The 24061-nt window shown below is 47.8% G+C and overlaps 1 protein-coding gene across 1 annotated transcript in view; it reads right to left on the bottom strand.

Moving 5' to 3' along the window:
* Positions 1-24061, bottom strand: part of ryr2a (ryanodine receptor 2a (cardiac)) — a 924147-nt gene that overhangs the window by 423772 nt on the left and 476314 nt on the right. Inside the window, exons 33-34 of the mRNA XM_070890953.1 lie at positions 23585-23745; positions 12422-12581 (exon numbers count right to left, since the gene is read on the bottom strand). Of these exons, the coding sequence (XP_070747054.1) occupies positions 12422-12581; positions 23585-23745 (321 nt within the window). The remainder of the gene's footprint in view (positions 1-12421; positions 12582-23584; positions 23746-24061) is intronic.

The raw sequence follows: 24061 nt of genomic DNA, 5'->3' as shown, positions 1-24061 counted from the left end.
AAAGGCGACAACCAGGTTTGAGGTGTATCTCAAGACAGGGCCTTCGAGAAGGCTAGAAATCTGCTTTGTTCCAACAAATTGCTGGTACTTTATGACCTGTGCAAGCGTTTAGTACTGGCTTGTGACACTTCATCACATGGGGTTGGTTGCGAGCTCCAACAATCCAATGAGTCGGGCAAACTACAACCTGTTGCGTACGTGTTGAGAAGCATGTCTAAAGCGGAAAGAGCCTACGGCATGGTAGAGAAAGAAGCTTTAGCCTGCGTATTTGGGGTTAAAAAGCTGCACCAGTATCTGTTTGGGTTTCGTTTTGAGCTTGAAACCGATCACAAGCCGCTCATATCTTTGTTTTCAGAGCATAGAGGTATCAATACAAACGCGTCGTCCCGCATCCAGAGGTGGGCGCTGACATTATCTGCCTATGATTATGTCATTTGCCATAGACCTGGCACCGAGAATTGTGCCGATGCATTGAGCCATTTACCGTTGTGCCCACACCAGAGGTGGAAACGTCACAGCCCGAAGACCTACTGTTGGTCATGGATGCCTTTGAGAGTGTCACTGCTCAACAAGTTAGGACCTGAACCAGCCAGGATCCAATCTTATCGGTTGTAAAACGTTGTGTCCTAAGTGGTGATTGGGCAGCCATTCCCAGGGAAGTGTGTGATGAGACCAAACCTAACAACCGTCGCAAAAACGAACTGCCCATTCAATCTGATTGTTTGTGATGGGGTAATCGTGTTGTTATCCCCAAGAAAGGCAGAGAGAAATTTGTACGGGATTAACACAGCACCCATCCCGGTATTGTGATGATGAAGGCCATTGCCAGGTCTCACGTTTGGTGGCCTGACATTGACTCTGATTTGGAGTCATGTGTGCATCAGTGCAACTCTTGCATGCAGTTAAGCAATGCATCAGTGGAATCTCCGCGAAGTCTGTGGTCGTGACCATCCAAACCATGGTCGAGGATCCACATCGACTATGCGGGTCCTTTCCTGGGCAAAATGTTTTTGGTGGTGGTGGATGCGTATTCCAAATGGATAGAATGTGTAATCTTGTCATCCAGCACATCCACAGCCACACATGGCCTTTGTGCCATGTTCGCCACTCATGGTCTGCCCGACATCCGTTATGAGTGACAACGGATCGTGCTTCACGAGTTTGGAGTTTCAAGAGTTTATGAGACTCAATGGTATCAAGCACGTAAGGTCTGCACCATTCAAACCCGCGTCCAATGGTCAAGTGGAGCGGGCCGTCTAAACCATCAAGCAGAAACTGAAATGCGTAACTCACGGTTCTTTGCAGACTCGCTTGTCACGCATACTGCTTAGTTGTAGGACGAGACCCCACATGCTTACTGGGGTCCACCCTTGCTGAACTGTTGATGAAGAGAGGTCTCAAGACCAGGCTCTCGCTTGTCCACCCTGATGTTAACAATCACGTTGAAAACAGACGTCAACATCAGCAGTGGTATCATGAGCGCACTGCCATGTCATGCGACATCTCTATTAATGATCCTGTGTATGTGCTAAATTATGGTCAAGGCCCCAAGTGGGTCACTGGCACTGTTACGGCAAAGGAGGGTAACGGGGTGCTTATTGTCAGGCTCACTAATGGGCAAACATGCAGGAGGCACATTGATCAGACAAAATTGTGGCACACAGACGAACCAGAACAGCTTGAAGATGACACCATTAATGACCAACTGATTCATATTCAGCCATCAGAAGACCCTGCTGTTGTTAATGAATCTGGACCTTCAATCCCCGACATGGAACTGTCACTCCCATTAGATCGGCTGTTCAGCCTCAAATCATGAATGACTCGGAGAGCTCACCCAGATCTGGAATTGAACTGAGACGATCAACTAGGGAGCGGAAAGCCCAGGACTTCTCAATTTGTAAATAGGACTGATACCAAGATCTTGGGGGGGGGGGGGGGGGGTTGGGGTGGAATGATGTAATGTATGTATGCCTGGGTTTACCTGCCACCAGGGGGAGCGACCATTGGAGGTCATTGGGCCACAGAAACACATAGGTGAAGCCCTTGTATATAAAGAAAGCCTCCATGTTTAATCCTCACTTTGAGAGCTAATAAAGTAGAGTCAGGTTGCACCTGATTGAGTTCACGGTACTAAGCCGATTGAATTATTGCATACGCAACAGGGGCATAGTTTCAGATTAAGAGAGCGCCCATTTAAGATGGAAATGAGGAGAAATTTCTTCTCTCAGAGGGTCGTCTCAGAGGGTCGTGAATCTTTGGAATTCTCTACTCCAGAGAGCTGTGGAGGCTGAGTCATTGAATATATTCAAGACAGAGATTGAAAGATTTTTGGACGCGAAAGGAATCGAGGGATACGGGTACAGGTCAGGAAGGTGGAGTTGAGGTAGAAGATCAGCCATGATCTTACTGAATGGCAGAGCATGCTCGAGGAGCTGTATGGCCTACTTCTGCTCCTATTTCTTATGTTATGTTCTTCAATCCCCTTTGTTGGACTTTATTCCTCAACCACTAAGTTGATCCAATTTTAATTATTTGTAACTGTATAAAGATGATGAACGATGCCAGCATAACCAAAGAGTGGCCTGGTAGAATGCAATGGATTGTATGCCACTCTGTGAAGCTGTGCAGAGGGGGTTAGCTTCACTGATACCTCACACAGTGAATTCCCAATCTCCACTGGGTTGTCTGGGACAGTGAAGTGCTTCAACCCACATCACTCTTGCATATCTTCCTTTGTCCAGTCACAGAGCATCATTAGCAGAGGAGGTAGCTAATGATCCACTCTGTCAGGGAGTATCATGTAAAGCGGTGGAGTGAAATAACTAAATCAGGAAGCATATTTTCACACAAAGGGTAGTGGAAATCTGGAATTCTCTTCCCAAAAGCCTGTGGATGCTGAATTTTCAAGACTGAGGTCGATAGATTTTTTATTAGATAAGGGTATCAAAGGATATGGATCAAAGGGTATTAACTGTTATGTATTTAACCCTTTGTAACCTACATGACAGCTGACCACCAGAGGGCCCACCAGTTCGAGTCCCAAGGGATCCCAGCATCTCTTGGGAGCACAGTATATAAGCAGGCCACCCACGAAGTACCACCACTCTGGAATCTTATTAAAGGAGCTAAGGTCACACTTGCTCATTGTACACAGTACTCAGTTTCACCCTTTATTATGAGTGCATCAATTGGCGACAAGGTAACGAACAACCGCTCGAAAATGCAAAGAACAGTCGGCATCCTGGAGAATTTCTAAGAATGGGACGATTGGAAGACCTTCGTGGAGAGACTCAACCAATACTTCATGGCCAACGAGCTGGAAGGGGATGAGAACGCTACCAAGTGAAGGGCCATCCTCCGAACTGTCTGTGGGGCAACAGCCTATGGCCTCATGAAGAATCTCCTGGCCCCGGCAAAACCAACAGAGAAATCCTACGAAGAATTGTGTACACTGGTCCGAGAGCACCTAAATCCTAAGGAAAGCGTTTTGATGGCGAGATATCGGTTCTACACGTGTCAACGATCGGAGGGCCAGGAAGTGGCGAGCTATGTCGCCGAACTAAGGCGCCTCGCAGGACATTGTGAGTTTGAGCGATTCCTCGAACAAATACTCAGAGACTTTTTGTACTGGGCATTGGACATGAGACAATCCTTCGCAAACTGTTGACTGTAGAAACTCCGAATCTAAGTAAAGCCATAACGATAGCCCAGGCATTTATGTCCACCAGCGACAACACCAAGCAGATTTAGCAGAATAAAGAAGTACTGGCCAGTACTGAGCATAAAGTAACGTCGGACTCGAGCAGAAATGTACATGGCAGAATGTACATGCTGACTGCTGCGGCCAGACCTCAGATAACCCAGAGTCTGCCATCAACTGTTAATGCGAGGCAGTTAACACCCTGTTGGCGCTGCGGAGATGATCATTGGCCCCATCAATGTCGCTTTAAGCACTGTGTGTGTAATGGTTGCAGAACAATGGACACTTCCAACAAATGTGCAGGCGAGCTGCAAACCACCACGTTGCAGAGGAAGATCGATCTACTGTGGATCAGGCTGAATTGGAGACTCGTACTGAGGAGGCAGAAGTGTACGGGGTGCACACATTCACTACGAAATGTCCATCAATAATGTTGAAAGTTGAACTGAACGGTATTCCAGTATCTATGGAGCTGGACACGGGGCAAGTCAGTCCATAATGAGTAAAAAGGTCTTCGACAGGCTGTGGCGCAAAAAGGCACACAGGCCCAAGCTCAGCCCCATTCACAGCAAAGTAAGGACTTACACCAAAGAATTAATCCCTGCAATTGGCAGTGCAGAAGTCAAAGTCTTCGATGACGGAGCAGTACACGAACTCCTGCTGTGGATTGTACCAGGAGATGGCCCCACGTTGTTTGGCAGAAGCTGGCTGGGAAAATTCCGCTGGAACTGGGATGACATTCGAGCGCTTTCGTCTATCGATGACGCCTCATGTACCGAGGTTCTGAGCAAGTTCCCATCGCTGTTCGAGCCAGGCATCGGAAGCTTCTCGGGGGTAAAAGATCCATTTGGTCCCCGGTACGCGACCCAGGTACCACAAGGCTCGGGCGATACCGTACATGATGCGTGAAAAAGTGGAAATTGAGCTGGACAGGTTGCAACGTGAAGGCATCATCGCGCTGGTGAAATTCAACGACTGGGCCAGCGATTCTCCCGGTACTTAAGGAGGATGACACTGTTAGAATTTTCGGGGACTATAAAGTAACGATTAACCATTTTTCACTGCAGGACCAGTACCCGCTACCCAAGGCAGACGACCCATGTGCGACCCTGGCTGGAGGGAAGACGTTCACCAAGCTGGATCTAACCTCGGCCTACATGACGCAGGAGCTGGAGGAGTCTTCGAAAAGCCTCACCTGAATCAACATGCACAAAGATCTGTTTATCTACAGCTGGTGCTCGTTTGGGATTCGGTCAGCCGCGGTGATCTTCCAGCGGAGCAGGGAGAGCCTGCTAAAGTCAGTTCCTTGCACAGTGGTCTTTCAGGACGATATATTGGTTACAGGTCGGGACACCATGGAGCACTTGAAGAATCTGGAAGGGTTCTTAGTCAGTTGGATCGTGTGGGGCTCAGGTTGAAACACTCGAAGTGTGTTTTCCTGACACAGGACGCCGAGTTCTTGGGAAGGAGAATCGCAGCAGACGGCATCAGACCCACCGACACCAAGACGGAGGCCATCAAGAACGCGCCGCGACCACGTTCCTGGGACTCCTGAACTATTTCGGTAATTTCCTACCTGGGTTAAGCATCCTGCTGGAATCCATACATGCGCTACTGCGCAAGGGAGACGACTGGGTATGGGGGAATTCACAAGAGGCTGCCTTTAAGAAAGCTAGAAATCTGTTGTGTTCGAACAAACTGCTTGTTCTGTACAACCCTTGTAAACGATTAGTGCTAGCTTGCGCTACATCGTCATACGGGATCGGGTGTGTGTTACAACAGGCTAATGAATCGGGGAATTTTCAACCGGTCGCTTATGCATCCAGGAGTTTGTCCAAGGCCGAAAGGGCCTACAGCATGATTGAAAAAGGGGCCCTGGCGTGTGTCTATGGGGTAAAGAAAATGCACCAGTACTTATTTGGCCACAAGTTTGAGCTTGAAACTGACCACAAGCCGCTCCTATCGCTGTTCTCTGAGAGCAAAGGGATTAATATCAATGCCTCTGCCTGTATCCAAAGATGGATGCTCATGTTGTCGGCATACAACTATGTAACCCACCACAGACTGGGCACAGAGAACTGCGCAGATGCTCTCAGTCGGCTGCCACTGCCCACCACCAGGGTGGAAATGGCACAGCCAGTGGGCTTGCTCATGGTCATGGAGGCATTCGAGAACGAGAAGTCCCCCGTTATGGCCCACCAGAACAGGACCTGAACCAGCCAGGATCCTTTACTGTCCTTGGTAAAAAAAACTCTGCCTTCCATGGGAGCTGGTCCGGTGTCCCAGTGGAGATGCAGGAGGCAATTAAGCCATTCCACAGATGCAAAGACGAGTTGTCCCTGCAGGCGGACTGTCTGTTGTGGATCAATCGCGTGGTCTTGCCCAAGAAAGGCAGAGATACATTCATATGTGAACTGCACAGCACCCACCCAGGCATTATAATGATGAAAGCCATAGACAGATCCCATGTGTGGTGGCCCGGCATCGACTCAGATTTAGAGTCATACGTGCACCAGTGCAACACTTGCTCTCAGCTGAGCAATGCACCCAGAGAGGCACCGCTAAGTTTGTGGTCATGGCCCTCAAAACCGTGGTCGAGAATCCACGTAGACTATGCGGGCCCATTTCTAAGCAAAATGTTTTTGGTTGTCGTGGATGCTTACTCAAAATGGATTGAATGTGCAATAATGTCTGTAAGCACGTTCACGGCCACCATTGAAAGCCTACGAGCCATGTTTGCCACGCACGGTTTGCCTGATGTCCTAGTCAGTGACAACGGGCCGTGTTTCACCTGTGCTGAATTCAAAGAATTCATGACCTGCAATGGGATCAAACACGTCACATCTGCGCCGTTCAAGCCCGCATCCAACGGCCAGGCAGAATGGGCAGTTCAGACCATCAAGCAAAGCTTGAAACATTGTGTCGGAAAGCTCCCTGCAGAACTGGTTGTCCCGAGTGCTGCTCAGCGACCGCACCAGACCCCATTCACTCACCGGCGTTCCCCCAGCCGAGTTGCCCATGAAAAGGGCGCTTAAAACAAGGCTCTCTCTTGTCCACCCTAATCTCCATGATCACGTGGAGGGCAAGCGGCATCAACAAAGTGTGTACCCTTGACCACGCAAATTTGTCACGCGATATTGAGATCAATGATCCTGTGTTTGTGATCAATTATGGACATGGTCCCAAATGGCTCGCTGGCACGGTCACAGCCAAAGAGGGGAGTAGGGTGTTTCAGGTCAAATTGATCAATGGACAAACACACAGAAATCATTTGGACCAAATCAAATTGCAATTCACCAACAACTATGAACCACCCGAAGAGGACACCACCAACTTTGACCCTCCAACACATACACAAGTGGCAACTAACATCATTGGTTGACCACGAAACCGAACTCATCATCCCCAGCAGCCCAGCAAGGCCGGCTGCCCAACAGCCCGGTGAAGAACTGACCAACCCACCCACACCCACATTTGCACCGAGATGATCAATAAGGGAGCGTAAAGCCGCAGATCGTCTCACCTTGTAAATAAGTGTACTATTGACTTCATGGTGGAGTGATGTTATGTATTGAACTCTTTGTAAACTGCATGACACCTGACCACCAGAGGGCCTACCTGTTGGAGTCCCAAGGGATCCCAGCACCCCTTGGGAGCACAGTATATAAGCAGGCCACCCATGAGGGGCCGGCACTCTGGAATCTTATTAAAGGAGCTAAGGTCACTCTTGCTCATTACACACAGTACTCAGTTTCACCCTTTATTATGAGTGTATCATCAACAGTAAATGAAGGCTAGGGTGTCATGTATCTTACATTATTATATATAACTGTATCCTAACATGCTATACATGACTGTAATAAGATATGACCTGTAACCACCAGCATACCTGACCACCAGGGGTGCACTTGCAAGAGACAGGTATATAAGGACAGGTCTCAGGCAAGTGCAGCATTCCAGAGCTGTGAAATAAAGGTGTAGGTCCAGAGTGACATTGACTTCACTACATGCCTCGTGTGAATCTGTACTGAGGGGACAGGACTTTACAGTGGTGACGAGTTACGGGATTACAGAATCCATAGAATGGCGAATAACGGATCAGATGAAAAGTACAATGCGGGAGACAATTGGGAGGAATTTATAGAAAGGCTCCAGCAAAGCTTTGCAATCAAAGACTGGTTAGGCGACGATAAGGCAGACAAGAGAAGAGCCCATCTCTTGACCAGCTGTGGCTCGAAAACATACGCTTTAATGAAGGATCTGTTGGCACCCAAGAAACCAGCAAGCAAGTCGTTTGAAGAATTGAGCACATTGGTAAGAGACCACCTGAAGCCAGCGAGCAGCCAACACATGGCCAGACACAGGTTCTACAACTACAGACGCTGTGTGGGCCAGAGCATATCCGACTTCGTGGCGGAACTTCGGAGGTTGGTTAGTTTATGTGAGTTCTGCAATGAACTGAGGAGAGAAATGCTGAGACTTTTTCATTGCAGGAATAGGCCACGCAGGCATATTCCAAAAGCTCATAGAGACCAAGAACCTGACCTTAGAGGCAGCAGCAGGGGTTGCACAGACATTCTTGGTAGGGGAAGAAGAAACGAGGTTGATTTACAATGCAGGTACGACAACTAACGAAATATCGGAACAAGAAGTTCACAGCACTAAACAAGCTGCTACCGCCACACACTGACAAAACCGGGAGAACAGGCTCTTGACAGCAGGCAGAAGCCATCAAGGGCCACAGGAACGGCTGTTCACACCTCATTAACCCACAATGCAAACAATCAACTACAACAGAGAGAAGCTCAAGAGAGATCAGCCAGATGCAGCTCATTATTTGGGAACACTTTGAACAATGGAACAGGTCTGTGCTGGAGGTGTGGGGGTGGGCACTCGTCAAGGGGATGTCAATTTCAGCAGGCTGTTTTCAGAAATTGTGAATATACAGGGCATTTGGCCCGCATGTGCAAAAAAACAGCAGCTCGGCTGGTATACGAATCGGATGGGTTGGAAAGCGGACCAGAAAATGGTGGGGACAGTACCCGGGACACCGATGTACAGCGGGTCAACACGATCAATGGCCGCTGCTCCTACAACAGGACACCTCCTATGATGATGAGGGTCCTACTCAACGGGATATCTGTCAACATGGAGCTGGATCCGGGAGCGAGTCAATCTCTCATGGGCGCTCAACAATTTGAACAACTGTGGCCGCTTAAAAGAGACAGACCAAAACTCACAAGGGTCGACACCAAACTAAGGACCTATACCAAAGAAATCGTACCAGTCCTCGGCAGCACCATGCTCTTTGTCACACACAAAGGGACAGTGAACCGACTTCCTGTGTGGATTGTCCCGGAGACCCCTCAGCACTGCTGGGGAGAAGCTGGCTGGCAAAATTAAACTGGAAATGGGATGATGTCCATGCCATGTCATTAGAGGAACGGACCTCCTGCTCAACAGTTATAAAGCGATTTGAACATCTCTTTCAGCCAGATGTGGGCACTTTCAAAGGGGCCAAAGTCAAAATCTACATCATACAGGATGCTAGACCGGTCCATCACAAGGCCAGAGCTGTACCCTATGTGATGAGGGAAAAGATTGAACACGAACTAGACAGGCTTCTGCGGGAAGGCATTATATCTCCTGTGGAATTTAGCGACTGGCAAGTCCCATCGTCCCAGTCATGAAGCCTGATGGATCCGTACGAATCTGTGGGGACTACAAATCTACCATAAACAGAGTCTCCCTACAGGACCAGTACCCGCTGCCCAGAGCGGAGGACTTATTTGCCACATTGGCTGGAGGTAAACTTTTCTCAAAACTAGACCTCACATCTGCGTATATGACGCAAGAATTGACCGAGGAATCCAAGCTACTCACCACCATCAACACACATCGCGGCCTTTTCATGTACAATTGATGCCCATTCGGCATAAGGTCGGCAGCTGCCATATTCCAGCGCAACATGGAGAGTCTGCTCAAGTCCATCCTGGGGACGGTTGTATTTCAAGATGACATACTTATCACGGGCAGGGACACCGACTCCCATCTCCGTAATTTGGAGGAAGTACTAAAGCAGTTGGATCGGGTAGGCCTACAAGTCAAGAAATCCAAGTGCCTGTTTCTCGCACCCAAGATAGAATTTTTGGGCAGCAGGATTGCCGCTGATGGAATCCGCCCAACAGAGTCCAAAACAGAAGCAATTCGTCTGGCACCCAGGCCCCGGAATGTCTCAGAACTGCGCGCCTTTCTCGGGCTACTCAATTACTTTGGGAACTTTATGCAGAACTTAAGCACGCTGCCTGGAGCCTCTCCACGTGCTACTCAGGAAGGGGTGCGATTGGTTTTGGGGGACGCCCAGGAACGCACCTTCAATAAGGCACGCAACCTTCTCTGTTCCAACAGTGTTTTGACTTTCTTTGACCCAGTAAAAAGCTAGTTCTCACATGCGATGCGTCAGCGTATGGGGTCGGGTGCGTTTTGCAACATGTCAATAGTGCGGGCAAATTACAACCCATAGCTTCTGCCTCCAGGTCACTTTTGCGGGCGGAGCGCGGGTACGGAATGGTAGAAATGGAGGCGCTCGCGTGCGTGTACGGTGTCAAAAAGATGCACCAATACCTTTTCGGGGCCAAGTTCGCCTTAGAAACCGACCACAAGCCCCTCACGTCGCTCCTATCCGAGAGCAAGACAATAAACGCCAACGCCTCGGCGCGAATTCAACGGTGGGCACTCATGCTGGCGTCCTACGACTATACCATAAAGCACAGACCAGGCACAGACAACTGTGCCGACGCGCTCAGCAGGCTACCCCTGGCGACCACGGAAGGGTCTGACGAACAGGACTGTGAGATAGTCATGGCAATCAATGCCTTTGAGTCCACAGGTTCGCCCATGACGGCTCACCAAATCAGAGCCTGGACGGCCAGCGACCCCACGTTATCCTTAGTAAAAAGATGTGTCCTAACCGGTGACTGGGCAGAGGCTCGCGATGCCTGTACCGAGGAATTAAAAGCCTTTCACAGGCGCATGCATGAGCTATCACTACAAGCAGACTGCCTGATGTGGGGCAGCCGAGTAGTCATGCCTCTGCGAGGCAGAGAGGTATTTGTCCGGGAGCTTCACCGCGAGCACCCGGGGATCGTTCTCATGAAGGCCATAGCCAGATCCCACGTCTGGTGGCCTGGTACTGACGCGGACTTGGAGCTCTGCGTCCGAAGGTGCACCATTTGTGCCCAACTCAGCAATGCCCCGAGGGAGGCTCCACTGAGCCTCTGGCCCTAGCCTACCAAACCGTGGTCGCGGGTGCACGTAGACTATGCGGGCCCATTCATGGGCAAAATGTTCCTCGTAGTTGTAGATGCATTTTCAAAGTGGATTGAATGCACCATTTTAAACTCGAGCACAACCTCCACCACTGTGGAGAGTCTCGCAACCATGTTTGCAACACATGGAATCCCTGACATATTGGTCAGTGACAATGGTCCGTGCTTCACCAGCGCAGAATTCCAAGACTTTATAATTGACCACGGCATAAATCACGTCAAGACGGCACCGTTCAAGCCGGCCTCCAATGGCCAGGCGGGGAGAGCAGTGCAAATCATTAAACAAGGCATGCTTAAAATCCAAGGTCCCATGCTGCAGGGTCGCCTATCGCGACTGCTGCTGGCATACAGATCTCATCCGCACTCACTGACTGGGATCCTCCTCCGCACAACTGTTGATGATAAGGACTTTAAAAACAAGGCTCTCATTAATCCTCCCAGACATGCACGAAATCGTTGAGGCAAAGCGCCGTAAGCTGACTGAGTACCATGACAGAAATTCGAGAGGGAGATGGAATGAGATAGGGTCAAAGCGTTTGTACTAAACTATGGCAGGGGTCCCAAATGGCTTGCAGGAACAGTAACGGGCAAGGAAGGAAACAGGCTACTGGTAATACAAATGGACAATGGCAAAACCTGCCGGAGGCATGTAGACCAAGTCAAAAGCAGATTTACCAACAACATTGCGGAACCAGGGGCAGACTACAATGTGGAACTCGCACCACACCTGGTGGACAGACAGAGGGAACAACCTGAGGAAAGGGCAATCCCAACAGACAGCCCAGGCGAGTCAACAACAATCACACCAATCAAAACAGACAGCCCAGGCGAGATACCAGCAACCACACCCAAAGAAAAACAGATACCAAGGCAAACAACTGAACCACATCTCAGACGCTCCACGCGAGAGCGTAGACCACCTGAGAGACTGAACCTACAAAGACAATAAGACCTTGGGGGAGGGTGATGTCATGTATCTTACATTACTATATATAACTGTATCCTAACATGCTATACATGACAGTAATAAAGATATGACCTGTAACCACCAGCATATCTTACCACCAGGGGTGCATTTGCAAGAGACAGGTATATAAGGACAGGTCTCAGGCAAGTGCAGCATTCCAGAGCTGTGAAATAAAGGTGCAAGTCCAGAGTGACCTTGACTTCACTACATGCCTCGTGTGAATCTTTACTGAGGGGACAGGATTTTACAAAGGGTATCAAGGAAAATGGAGCTAAAGCGGGTTAATGGAGTTGGGGGTGCAGATTAACCTTGATCGGATTGATTGGCGGGACAGGTTCGAGGGGCTGAATGGCCTACTCCTGTTCATATGTAGGAAAAACAATAAAGCTATTCCTTCCATTCAATTTGAGTCCTTTGACATACCTGATAATATGTATTTAATTCCTTGCCATTGGCAGTGAATGTCAGTAAGCCACTGGCAGTATCCACCAAGCAGCCTATTTCCAGACCATTGTTATTGCGTCCTTGTCCTGGGCTCGTGCTTTCTCCTGCCCACACCATGTAGCAGTTACTACGTTTGATGCTGCATTGAAGAAACATTTACAGAAAAATTCATCAGTGCTGCAATGTGCGTGGGCAGACATAACGCTGCCTAGAGCGTTAGCTGTTCTTGTAGCTCTTCTGCAGCTAATCACATTTTTCTGTCTTTGACATGAAAGCATTTCTTCGTCCAGCAACTGCAGCTGTGAGTTTCACTGAGATCATTTCTCCCCCCATTCTTTACCTTTATTCCCACTTTACAACAGTGAAACATAGAAACATAAAATCATAGAAATTTACAGCCATTTCGGCCTATCGAGTCCGTGCCGGCCAACAAAGAGCCTTGGTCAGCAGCCCTAAAGGTTACATATAAACCCATGAACAATGACGGAAAGGCAAAGAGCACCCAGCCCAACTCACCACAACTGCGACACCCCTTACACTGAAACATTCTACACTCCACCCCAACCGGAGCCATGTGATCTCCTGAGAGAGGCAAAAACCAGATAAAAACCCAGGCCAATTTAGGGAGAAAAAATCAAGGAAAATTCCTCTCCGACTCATCCAGGCGATCGAAACGAGTCCAAGAGATCACCCTGGCCATATTCTATTACATGCAGTACTTACCATTATAACTGCTCCGTCCAACAAAAGGTCATCCAGTCTAATCCCAATTACCAGCTCTAGGTCCGTACCCCTGCAGGTTACTGCACTTTAAGTGCCCATCCAACCATCTCTTAAAAGTGGTGAGGGTGTCTGCATCCACCACTCTTCCAGGCAGCGAGTTCAAGATTCCCACAACCCTTTGTGTAAAGAAGCACCCCCTCAAATCCCCTTCCACCAACCACCTTAAAACTATGCCCCCTTATAATAGACCCCTCCACCATTGAAAGTAGACCATTATTATCCACTATGTCCAGGCCTCTCAATATTTTGTATACCTCAGTGAGGTCTCCTCTCAACTCCTCTGTTCCAATGAGAACAAACCCAGCCTGTCCAATCTGTCCTCATAGCTGATTCTCCATTCCAGGCAACATCCTAGTAAATCTCCTCTGCACTCTCTCGTGCAATCACGTCCTTTCTATAATACGGCGGCCAGAACTGCACGCAATACTCCAGCTGTGGCCTAACCAAAGTATTATACAATTTAAGCATAACCTCCTTGCTCTTATATTCTATGCCTCGGCCAATAAAGGCAAGCATTCCGTATGCCTTCTTAACCATCTTATCCATCTGGCCTGCTACTTTCAGGGATCTGTGGACAAGCACTCCAAGGTCCCTTTTTCATCTACACTATTAAGTGGCCTACCGCTTAATGTGTATAACCTTTCCTTATTAGCCCTCCCAAAGTGCATCACCTCACACTTCTCTGAATTAAATTCCATTTGCCACTGCTCTGCCCACCTGACCAGGAGATTGATATCCTCCTGCAGCCCATGACTTTCCTCTTCATTATCAATCACACAGCCAATTTTAGTGTCATTAGCAAACTTCTTAATCATACTCCCTATATTCAAATCTAAATCGTAGATATATACCACAAAAAGCAAGGGTCCCAGGACTGAGCCCTGCGGAACTCCACTGGAAACATCCTTCCAGTCACAAAAACATCCATCAATAATTACTCTTTCCTCCAAGCCAATTTTGGATCCAACTTGACACTTTGCCCTGTATCCCATGGGCTTTAACCTTCATGACCAATCTACCATGTGGGACCTTATCAAAAGTCCATATATACTACATCGTACTCACTACCCTCATCAACCCTCTTGGTTACCTCCTCAAAAAATTCAATCAGGTTGGTCAGACATGATCTTCCTTTAACAAATCCCTGCTGACTGTCCCTAATTAATCCTTGCCTTTCCAAATGCAGATTTATCCTGTCTTTCAGGATTTTTTCCAATAGTTTTCCCCCCACTGAGGTTAGGCTGACAGGCCTGTCATTACTCGGCCTATTCCTTTCTCCCTTCTTAAACAAGAGTACTACATTAGCAGTCCTCCAATCCTCCGGCACCATGCCCAGATCCAAAGAGGACTGGAAAATGATGGTCAAGACCTCTGCTATTTCCTCTTTTACTTTGCTCAACAGCCTGGGATGCATTTTATCCGGGCCTGGGGACTTATCTACTTTCAAAGCTGCTAAACCTCTTAACACTTCCTCTATCATTTATTTCATCCAGAATATCACACACCTCCTCGATAGCAATATCTGCATTGCCCCTTTCCTTTGTGAAAACAGATGCAAAGTATTCATTAAGAACCCTCCCAACATCTTCCGCCTCCACACAAAGATTACCCTCATGGTCTCTAATAGGCCCTACCCTTTCTTTAGTTACCCTCTTACTCTTAATATATTTATAGAACATCTTAGGGTTTTCTTTAATTTTGCTGGCCAAGAATTTCTCGTGCTCTCTCTTAGCATTCCTAATATCCTTTTTAATTTTGCCTCTTAACTTTCAATATTCCTCTAAAGATTCTATAGTATTTTGCTGTTGATATATGACATAAGCGTCTCTTTTTTATTAATCCTCCTCTGTAAGACACTAGACATTTTTTTCCAAGCCTTTTTCTTTAAGGGCACATGTTTGGTTTGGCCTGAACCTTCCAGATCTCCTCCTTAAATGCCTCCCACTGTTCCGACTGATTTACCCACAAGTAACTGTTTCCAGTCCACTATGGCCAAATCGCTGCTTAACTTAGCAAAATTAGATTTTCCCCAATTCGGAACTTTTATTCCAGGCCTATTCTTGTCCTTATCCATAACTAACTTGAATCTGACTGAATTATGGTCACTGGCACCCAAGTGCTCTCCCATGAATACCCCTTCAACCTTCCCAGCTTCATTCCCCAAAACTAAATCCAAGACCGCCCCCTCTCGTGTTGGGCTTGCTACATACTGACTAAAAAAGTTCTCTTGAATACATTTCAAGAATTCCGCACTCTCTATACCCTTCACATTAAATTTGCCCCAATCAATATTAGGATAGTTAAAATCCCCTACTATTACTACCCTTCTCCCCCTGCCCAAGTTCGCCCCACCCCCCCATAGTAAAACATTTCAAAAGTACTTAATTGGCTGTAAAGCACTTTGATCAGCATGATTTTATTGAATGCTGGAGCAGGCTCGAGGGGCCAAATGGCCTACTTCTGCTCCTATTTCTTATGTACTTATGAGATGTCCGGTGGTCGTGAAAGGCACTAGATCAATAAAAGTCTTTCTTTCTTTATCTTCCCTATTTTCCTATGGAGGAGAAGGTCATGAATCTGTGTGGTGGGGCGGGGGGCGGGTGGGAGGAACTTGGGTGGGGGAGAAGGTAAGGAACTTGGGCAAGGTGAGGTCAGGAACTTGGGCCAGGTGGCAGGGGGAAGGGGGAAGCGGGGGGTGGGGGGGTGAGGTGGCGGGGAGAGAAGAAAGGTCAGGCACTAGGGCAATGGGGGAAGACTTAACTCATGAGAATGAGGCCTGAATGCTGGAGTATAATTCCAGGAATTCCTACAGCTCTCCAATACTTCGCACAAGTGATCAATCTTTACATGTGAGTCTAGGCAATGGGTTTCTGCAGACAATTCAATCATGTTCACAAGGTTGATTCCTGAGATGAAGAGGTTGTCACATGAAGAAAGTTTGAGCAGGTTGGTCTATACTCATTGGAGTTTAGCAGAATGAGAGGTGATCTTATTGAATCGTATAAGATACTGAGGGGGCTTGACAGGGTAGAAGCAGAGAGGGCGTTTCCCCTCGTGGGGAATCTAGAACAAGGATCATAGTTTCAGAATAAAGGGTCGCCCATTTAAAACGGAAATGAGGAGAAATTTCTTCTCTCAGTGGGTTGTGAATCTTTGGAATTTTCTACCCCACAGAGCTGTGAAGGCTGGGTCATTGAATATATTTAAAGTAGAGATAGACAGACTTTTGAACGATAAGGGAGTCAAGGGATATGGGGAGCGAGCAGGGAAGTGGAGTTGAGGCCAAGATCAGATCAGCCATGATCTTATTGAATGACGCAGCATATTGGAGGGGCCAAATGGCCTACTCCTTCTCCTATTTTTTATGTTCTTATGTGAGCATCACAGCCAAGCCCCACATAATCTTGACATCTACCTGCACACTTTCTAAACGGCAATTTGTAACAAACAGGAGTGGGAATGTTGGATGATTTTTGTCAACACTGGGGCGCACCGAGATCAATTGTAGCACCCCAACTGCTGTCCTGATTGGGAACAACTTACTCACCTAAGGATATCATACTTAGAACCATCACTACCAATTGGGCAGGCATTTAACATTATGTATTTGGGGTACTTGCCTAATATCTTTATGCTACAAGTGAGATGCTAATTCCAGTACTAATCACAACTTTTTCAGAATAATTTTTTTAGGATGTGTTTATTTGTAACACCTAAATTTCTGATTGGGTTCTTGTTATATATGTGGACTTGTATTTACTCTGTACAGCCACCAGAGGGCTCATCCCCTGGAGACCCAAGGGATCCCATACTCCCTTGGGAGCACAGGTATTTAAGGAGGCTTCACAGGTTGGAGAGGCAATCTGGAGACCTGCAATAAAAGACTACGGTCACACTTTACTTTGAGCTCACAGTGTTCAGTCTGATTCTTTCTCCATACACAACAACTGGTGACGAGATACAGATAGCGAACCCAAAGATGCAGAGAACAGTGGGCATCCTGGAGAAATTCTCGGAGGGAGGTAATTGGGAAACTTTTGTGGAGCGAATCGACCAATACTTCGTGGCCAACAAACTAGATGGGGAAGAGAGCGCTGCCAAACGAAGGGCGATCCTCCTTACCGTCTGTGGGGCACCAACGTATGGCCTCATGAAGAATCTGCCCACTCCAGTGAAACCCACGGAGAAATCGTATGATGATTTGTGCACACTGGTCCGAGAGCATTTGAACCCGAAGGAAAGCGTTCTGATGGCAAGGTACCAGTTCTACACTTACAAAAGGTCTGAAGGCCAGGAAGTGGCGAGTTATGTCGCTGAGCTCAGATGCCTTGCAGGACATTGCGAATTTGAAGGACATTTGGAGCACATGCTCAGAGACTTTTTCATACTTGGCATTGGCCACAAAACCATACTTCGCAAACTTTTGACTGTAGAGACCCCAAACTTGAGTAAGGCCACAGCGATAGCCCAGTCATTCATTGCCACCAGTGACAATACGAAGCAAATCTCTCAGCACACAAGTGCTGCTACAAGTACGGTGAACAAAGTGATGTTGTTTTCAAATCATAATGTACAGGGCAGGTCACACTTACCTGCAGCTGCACGTCCACAGATGTCTCAGAGTCCACCATCAATGGTGATGAATGCAAGGCCATTAACACCTTGTTGGTGCTGCGGGGGGTGATCATCGTTTCCATTCATGCCGATTCAAAGAGTACGTTTGCAAGGGGACACCTCCAACAAGTGTGCAGGCGAGCTGCAAAGCCTGTTAAACCTGCAAACCACCATGTTGCAGAGGAGGACATATCCACGGAGGATCATGATGAACCAGAGCCTCAGATCGAGGAGGCAGAGGTATATGTGGTGCATTCATTTACCATGAATTGTCCTCCAGTAATGATGAATGTTGAACTAAATGGACTCCCGGTGTCAATGGAGCTGGACACGGGTGCGAGCCAGTCCATCATGGGCAAAAAGACTTTCGAAAGGTTGTGGTGCAACAAGGCCTCAAGGCCAATCTTAACTCCAGTTCTCATGAAACTAAGAACTTACACAAAAGAACTGATTCCTGTAATCTGCAATGCTACCGTAAAGGTCTCCTACGATGGAGCAGTGCACAAGCTACCACTCTGGTTAGTACCGGGCGAGGGTCCCATGCTGCTCGGCAGGAACTGGCTGGGAAAGATATGCTGGAACTGGGACGACGTCTGAGCGCTATCACCCGCTGACGACACTTCGTGTGCCCAGGTCTTAAACAAATTTCCTTCGCTGTTCGGACCAGGCATCGGGAAATTCCAACGAGCAAAAGTGCAGATCCAGCTAATTCTGGGGGCGCGACCCATCCATCACAAGGCGAGAGCAGTGCCGTACATGATGAGAGAAAGGGTAGAGATCGAGATAGACCGGCTGCAAAGAGAGGGCATAATTTCACCGATCGAGTTCAGCGAGTGGGCCAGTCCTATTGTCCCAGTCCTCAAGGGAGACAGCACCGTCAGAATCTGTGATGATTACAAAGTAACTATCAATTGTTTCTCCCTGCAGGACCAATACCCACTACCAAAGACCGACGACCTCTATGCAACGCTGGCGGGAGGAAAGACGTTCACGAAGCTGGATCTGACTTCAGCCGACATGACGCAGGAACATTGAAGGCCTTCACCTGCATCAACACGCACAAAGGTCCTTTTGTTTATAACAGGTGCCCGTTTGGAATCCGATCAGCGGCAGCGATATTCCAGAGAAACATGGAAAGCTTACTGAAGTCGGTCCCGCACACCGTGGTCTTCCAGGACGACATCTTGATCACAGGTCGGAACACAGTCAAGCACCTGCAAAACCTGGAGGAGGTTCTTAGTCGACTCAACCGCGTGGGGCTCAGGCTAAAACGCTCAAAGTGCATTTTCCTGGCGCCTGAAGTGGAGTTCTTGGGAAAGAGGATTGCAGCGGACAGCATCAGGCCCACCAATGCGAAGACAGAGGCAATCGAGAACGCACCGAGGCCACAGAACATGACGGAGCTGCGGTCGTTTTTGGGACTCTTGAACTACTTTGCTAACTTCTCAGCGGGTCTCTGTTAGAACCACTGCATGTCTTACTACGAAAAGGGGGCGAATGGGTTTGGAGCAAAAGCCAAGAAAATGCCTCTGTAAAAGCAAGAAAATTATTATGCTCAAACAAATTGCTTATGTTGTATGATCTATGTAAGCATTTGGTACTTGCATGTGATGCGTCGTCATATGGCGTCGGGTGTGTATTGCAACAAGCTAATGATTTCGGGAAACTGCAACCCGTTGCTTATGCATCCAGGAGCCTATCTAAGGCTGAAATAGCCTACAGCATGATTGAGAAAGAAGCGTTAGTGTGTGTCTATGGGGTAAAGAAAATGCATCAATACCTGTTTAGGTTAAATTTGAATTGGAAACTGACCATAAGCCACTTATATCCCTGTTTTCCGAGAGTAAAGGGATAAGTAACAACGCATCGGCCCACATCCAGAGATGGGCACTCACGTTGCCCACAAACCTTTGGGTTTGCCAGGAAGACTAAGCACCAAATACAAGAAATATTGCATATGATAAGACCCACTGCCTGGATTACTCGATCTGCAAACTTAGTGCTTAGCCACCTCACAAGAAAGAATCCAACTATTACCGCCACAGGCCAGGCACAGAAAACTGCGCCAATGCTCTCCGTAGGCTGCCACTGCCCACCACAGGGGTGGAAATGGCGTAGCCTGCAGATCTAGCCATGGTTATGGAAGCATTTGAGAGTGAGCAATCACCAGTCACTGCCTAGCAGATAAAAACCTGGACAAGCCAGTACCCCTTATTATTTCTAGTCAAAAGCTGTGTGCTTCACGGGAGTTGGTCCAGTGTCCCAGTGGAAATGCAGGAAGAGATAAAGCCGTTCCAGCGGCGCAAAGATGAAATATCAGGCAGACTGCCTTCTGTGGGGCAATCGAGTAGTGGTCCCCAAGAAGGGCAGAGACATCTTCATCAATGACCTCCACAGTACCCACCCAGGCATCGTAGTGATGAAAGTGATAGCCAGATCCCACGCGTGGTGGCCGGTATCGATGCGAACTTAAAGAGTCCTGCATTCACAGATGTAATACTTGCTCGCAGTTAAGCAATGTACCAAGGGAGGAGCCACTAAGTTTACGGTCTTGGCCCTCCAAACCGTGGTCTAGGGTACACGTCGACTATGCAGGCCCGTTCTTGGGTAAAATGTTCCTTGTGGTTGTAGACGCGTACTCCAAGTGGATTGAATGCAATGTTGGCTAGCACGTCCGCTGCCACTACTGAAAGCCTGCGGGCCATGTTTGCCACACACGGCTTACCCGATGTCCTGGTGAGTGACAACGGGCCATGTTTTACCAGTGCTGAGTTCAGAGTATTCATGACCCATAACAGGATCAAACATGTCACATCTGCCCCATTTAAACCGGCGTCTAATGGTCATGCAGAGAGCAGTGCAAACCATCAAGCAAGGCTTGAAGAGGGTAACTGAAGGCTCACTGCAGACTCACCTATCCCGAGTCCTGCTTAGCTACCGCACGAGACCCCACTCACTCACTGGGATCCCACCTGCTGAACTGCTCATGAAAAAAGCACTTAAGACAAGGCTCTCGTTAGTTCACCTTGATCTACATGAACAGGTAGAGAGCAGGCGACTTCAACAAAGTGCATACCATGATAGCGCAAATGTGTCATGCGAGATTGAAATCAATGATCTTGTATTTGTATTAAATTATGGACAAGGTCCCAAGTGGCCACCAGAGGGCTCATCCCCTGGAGTTCCAAGGGATCCCATAATCCCATATTTAAGGAGGCTTCACAGGTTGCAGAGGCAATCTGGAGACCTGCAATAAAAGACAAAGGTCACTCTTTACTTTGAGCTCACAGTGTTCAGTCTGATTCTTTCTCCATACACAACAGTTCTCTTGATGACAATTCCTGATTGCTGACTGGTCCCTTTGGAGAATAAGACAGACACAGCAGTTTCTCTGGAATGTGTAAGTAGAACCACCCTGCCTACCTAATCAGTGACTTTGCAAAGTGTAATTCGAGCCATTCTGACTGCCGACTCCAGACAGACCAGAGCTCACTTGGAATATTCAGGCCTCATTCTCACAGGTTAAGTCTTCTCCCACCCCACAAACAAGTTCCTTCCCCCATCGCTCTAATGCTTGACCTCTCTGCCCCCTCCCCCCCGCCACCTGGCCCCAGTTCCTGACCTCCCCCTGCCCGAGATTCTGACCTTGTCCCCCTGCCCAAGCTCCCCCCACCCACTCCCCCCTCCGACAGATTCATGACCTCCCCCAACAAGTTCCTGACCTTACTGTCCCCCAACCCGCCATAGATGGGGCATTGTGAGTGGGTCACAGATTATTAACAGGTTTATTGGGTATAAAGTGAATAGTGACTGCGTTGTGACTTCCGGATTTCGTTCAGTCCAATGATATCACTTGTCACATATGCACTGAGCTTTCCGAGAAATCAACCAGGTGTCGGGGGAGGAGAGGGAGAACATGGTGTGGGTGTAAAGGGGGTGGGGTTGGAAGAACATGATCCGTCTTACCACCTGGATCACGTTCTCGCTCTCAACCCCCCCTTTAGACCTGGATCACATTCTCCCCCCGTCCCCACTGTGCTTTCCGTGCTCTTTACCTCCACCGAGTTCCTAACCTCTTCTCCAAGTTCCCTCTCTCTCTCCCCATTCCCTCTCTCTCTCTGCCTCCTCCCAGTCTCTCTGCCCCTCTCCCCCAGTCTCTTTCTGCCACTCTCTCCCCCAACTGTTTATCTGCCCCCTCTCACTCTCTTTCTCACCACCTCTCTCTCTCTCTTTCTGCCTCCCTCTCTCTGCCTCACCAACCCCCACTCTTTCTCCCTCTCCCCCCCAGTCTTTCTATGCCCAATTTCTCTCTCTCTCCCACCTCTGATTTCCTGTCTCTCTCAGAAGACCGCTAAAATGTTTGTGTAAATAATCTCAGCAATATTCCAGGCAAAAGTCCTTGAGGCTGCTTTAGTATAGTCATTAATTTTCGACAGCTAACCCAAATGCCCTAGTAGCAAGCTCAGGCTCGAGCAGCAGCTCCAGACTCCACAACCTGGTGTGGCCCCACTTCCGGTTTCGTCATATATTGCACTGTGCCTGCGCGACTGGATCAAGTGCAGATGTGCAAAAAGGGGCAGGGTCCACTGCAGATAATCATTTTGATTTATTTACTAGTTAAAGGTACTACATAAATGCAAGCTTTTCGAAGAATCAAAGAATGGCTACAGCACAGAAGGCGGCTTTTCGGCCCTTTGAGCCCATGCCAGCTCTTTGCGAGAGCACTTCAGCTAGCTCTAAACCCCTGTCCTTTCCCCGTAGCCCTGCAAATTTTGTTGATCACAACCTTAATGCACATGCACCATCTTTCCTCTGTGAATTGTCATTTCTTCATCTCTTCCAAGCCCCTTGAGAAGCAACAAACTCATGTTTACATCCATTTTTCAAATGATACAGCTCCACTCATATGTCCAACTTACAACCAACACCATTACCTCCGATTACCCTCCTTCTTTCATCCTTCTATATCTATTGACAATCTTGACTTTATCATCACAATAGCATTACTAAAACTGTCTCGAAGAAATCTGGATTCTCTTTCATGCCAAACACTTCTTTTCCCTTCAATAGCTCAACGCAATTTAAAACCTAATTCATCTAAAAAAAACTTGCATTTATATAGTGCCTTTCATGACCACCGGACGTCTCAAAGCGCTTTACAGCCAATGAAGTACTTTTGGAGTGTAGTCACTGTTGTAATGTAGGAAACATGGCAGCCAATTTGCGCAAAAGCAGGCTCCCTCAAACAGCAATGTGATAATGATCAGGTAATATTTTTTTCTAAGACTCAAATACTATTCCCATATCTAGGGAGGGACCTTTCTTGGATTTGTAGACTGTATAGAAGAAAAAACGTTGTCCTCCTCACATCAATAAAAAAACACTAGCATGGAGATACTTGTCCGCTCATTTTTATTTTCTCTTTTTGTTCAATTTTGGCCGAGAAATGATTGGTTGATGAATTTTGACCCAGAGGGTGGCGGGGGTCTGGAACTCACTGCCTGAAAGGGTGGTAGAGGCAGAAACCCTCATAGCATTTAAAAAGTACTGGGATATGCACTTGAAGTGCCGCAATCTACAAGGCTACAGACCAGGAGTTGGAATGTGGGATTAGACTGGATAGCTCTTTGTCGGCCAGCACGGACACGATGGGCCGAAATGGCCTCCTTCCATGCTGTAAATTTCTATGATTCCATGAGTGCACAGCCACACTACAATGTTTTTCTGACAATGCACAAATCTTACCTTTCATGGACCTTCCCTTTTTCATCTCCTAGTGTTACTGTCACCGTGCGAACCTTCTCAAGCTCATAGGCTGTGTCATACTGGTGAAAATCTGAGGTAATCCAACCAACCCAAACATTTGTTGGCTCCTGACCAGGAAATATTCTCACAGAATAATAGTACTGTAAAAGAGGAAATGTTTCTTAGCAGAGAGGAATTTCTAAATATTTATCCATTTTTTCCAACTTCAAATGTCAAAATCGTTCAATGCCGCTCTATCATAGATACAGTATAAACATGACACCAGAGGCACAGGGCGTTGCCTCGCAATGTAGTTTCACTCAGTTACTCCTCAGGCAAAACAGCCTCACATTGCTGGCCTGCATAGACTTTACCCAGACATTGGAGAAAGTCCTTGACAACCAATCACAACTTGGAAAAAAACCTGTGCCTTTGCAGGCTTGTGTGACACAATGTCACATTGACCATGTTGAACAG

Source organism: Pristiophorus japonicus, chromosome 9 (assembly GCF_044704955.1).
Source record: "Pristiophorus japonicus isolate sPriJap1 chromosome 9, sPriJap1.hap1, whole genome shotgun sequence".
In the NCBI taxonomy this organism is placed as follows: domain Eukaryota; kingdom Metazoa; phylum Chordata; class Chondrichthyes; family Pristiophoridae; genus Pristiophorus; species Pristiophorus japonicus.
Note: the sequence above shows the minus strand (reverse complement) of the source record. Positions and strands in the feature narration are given on the sequence as shown.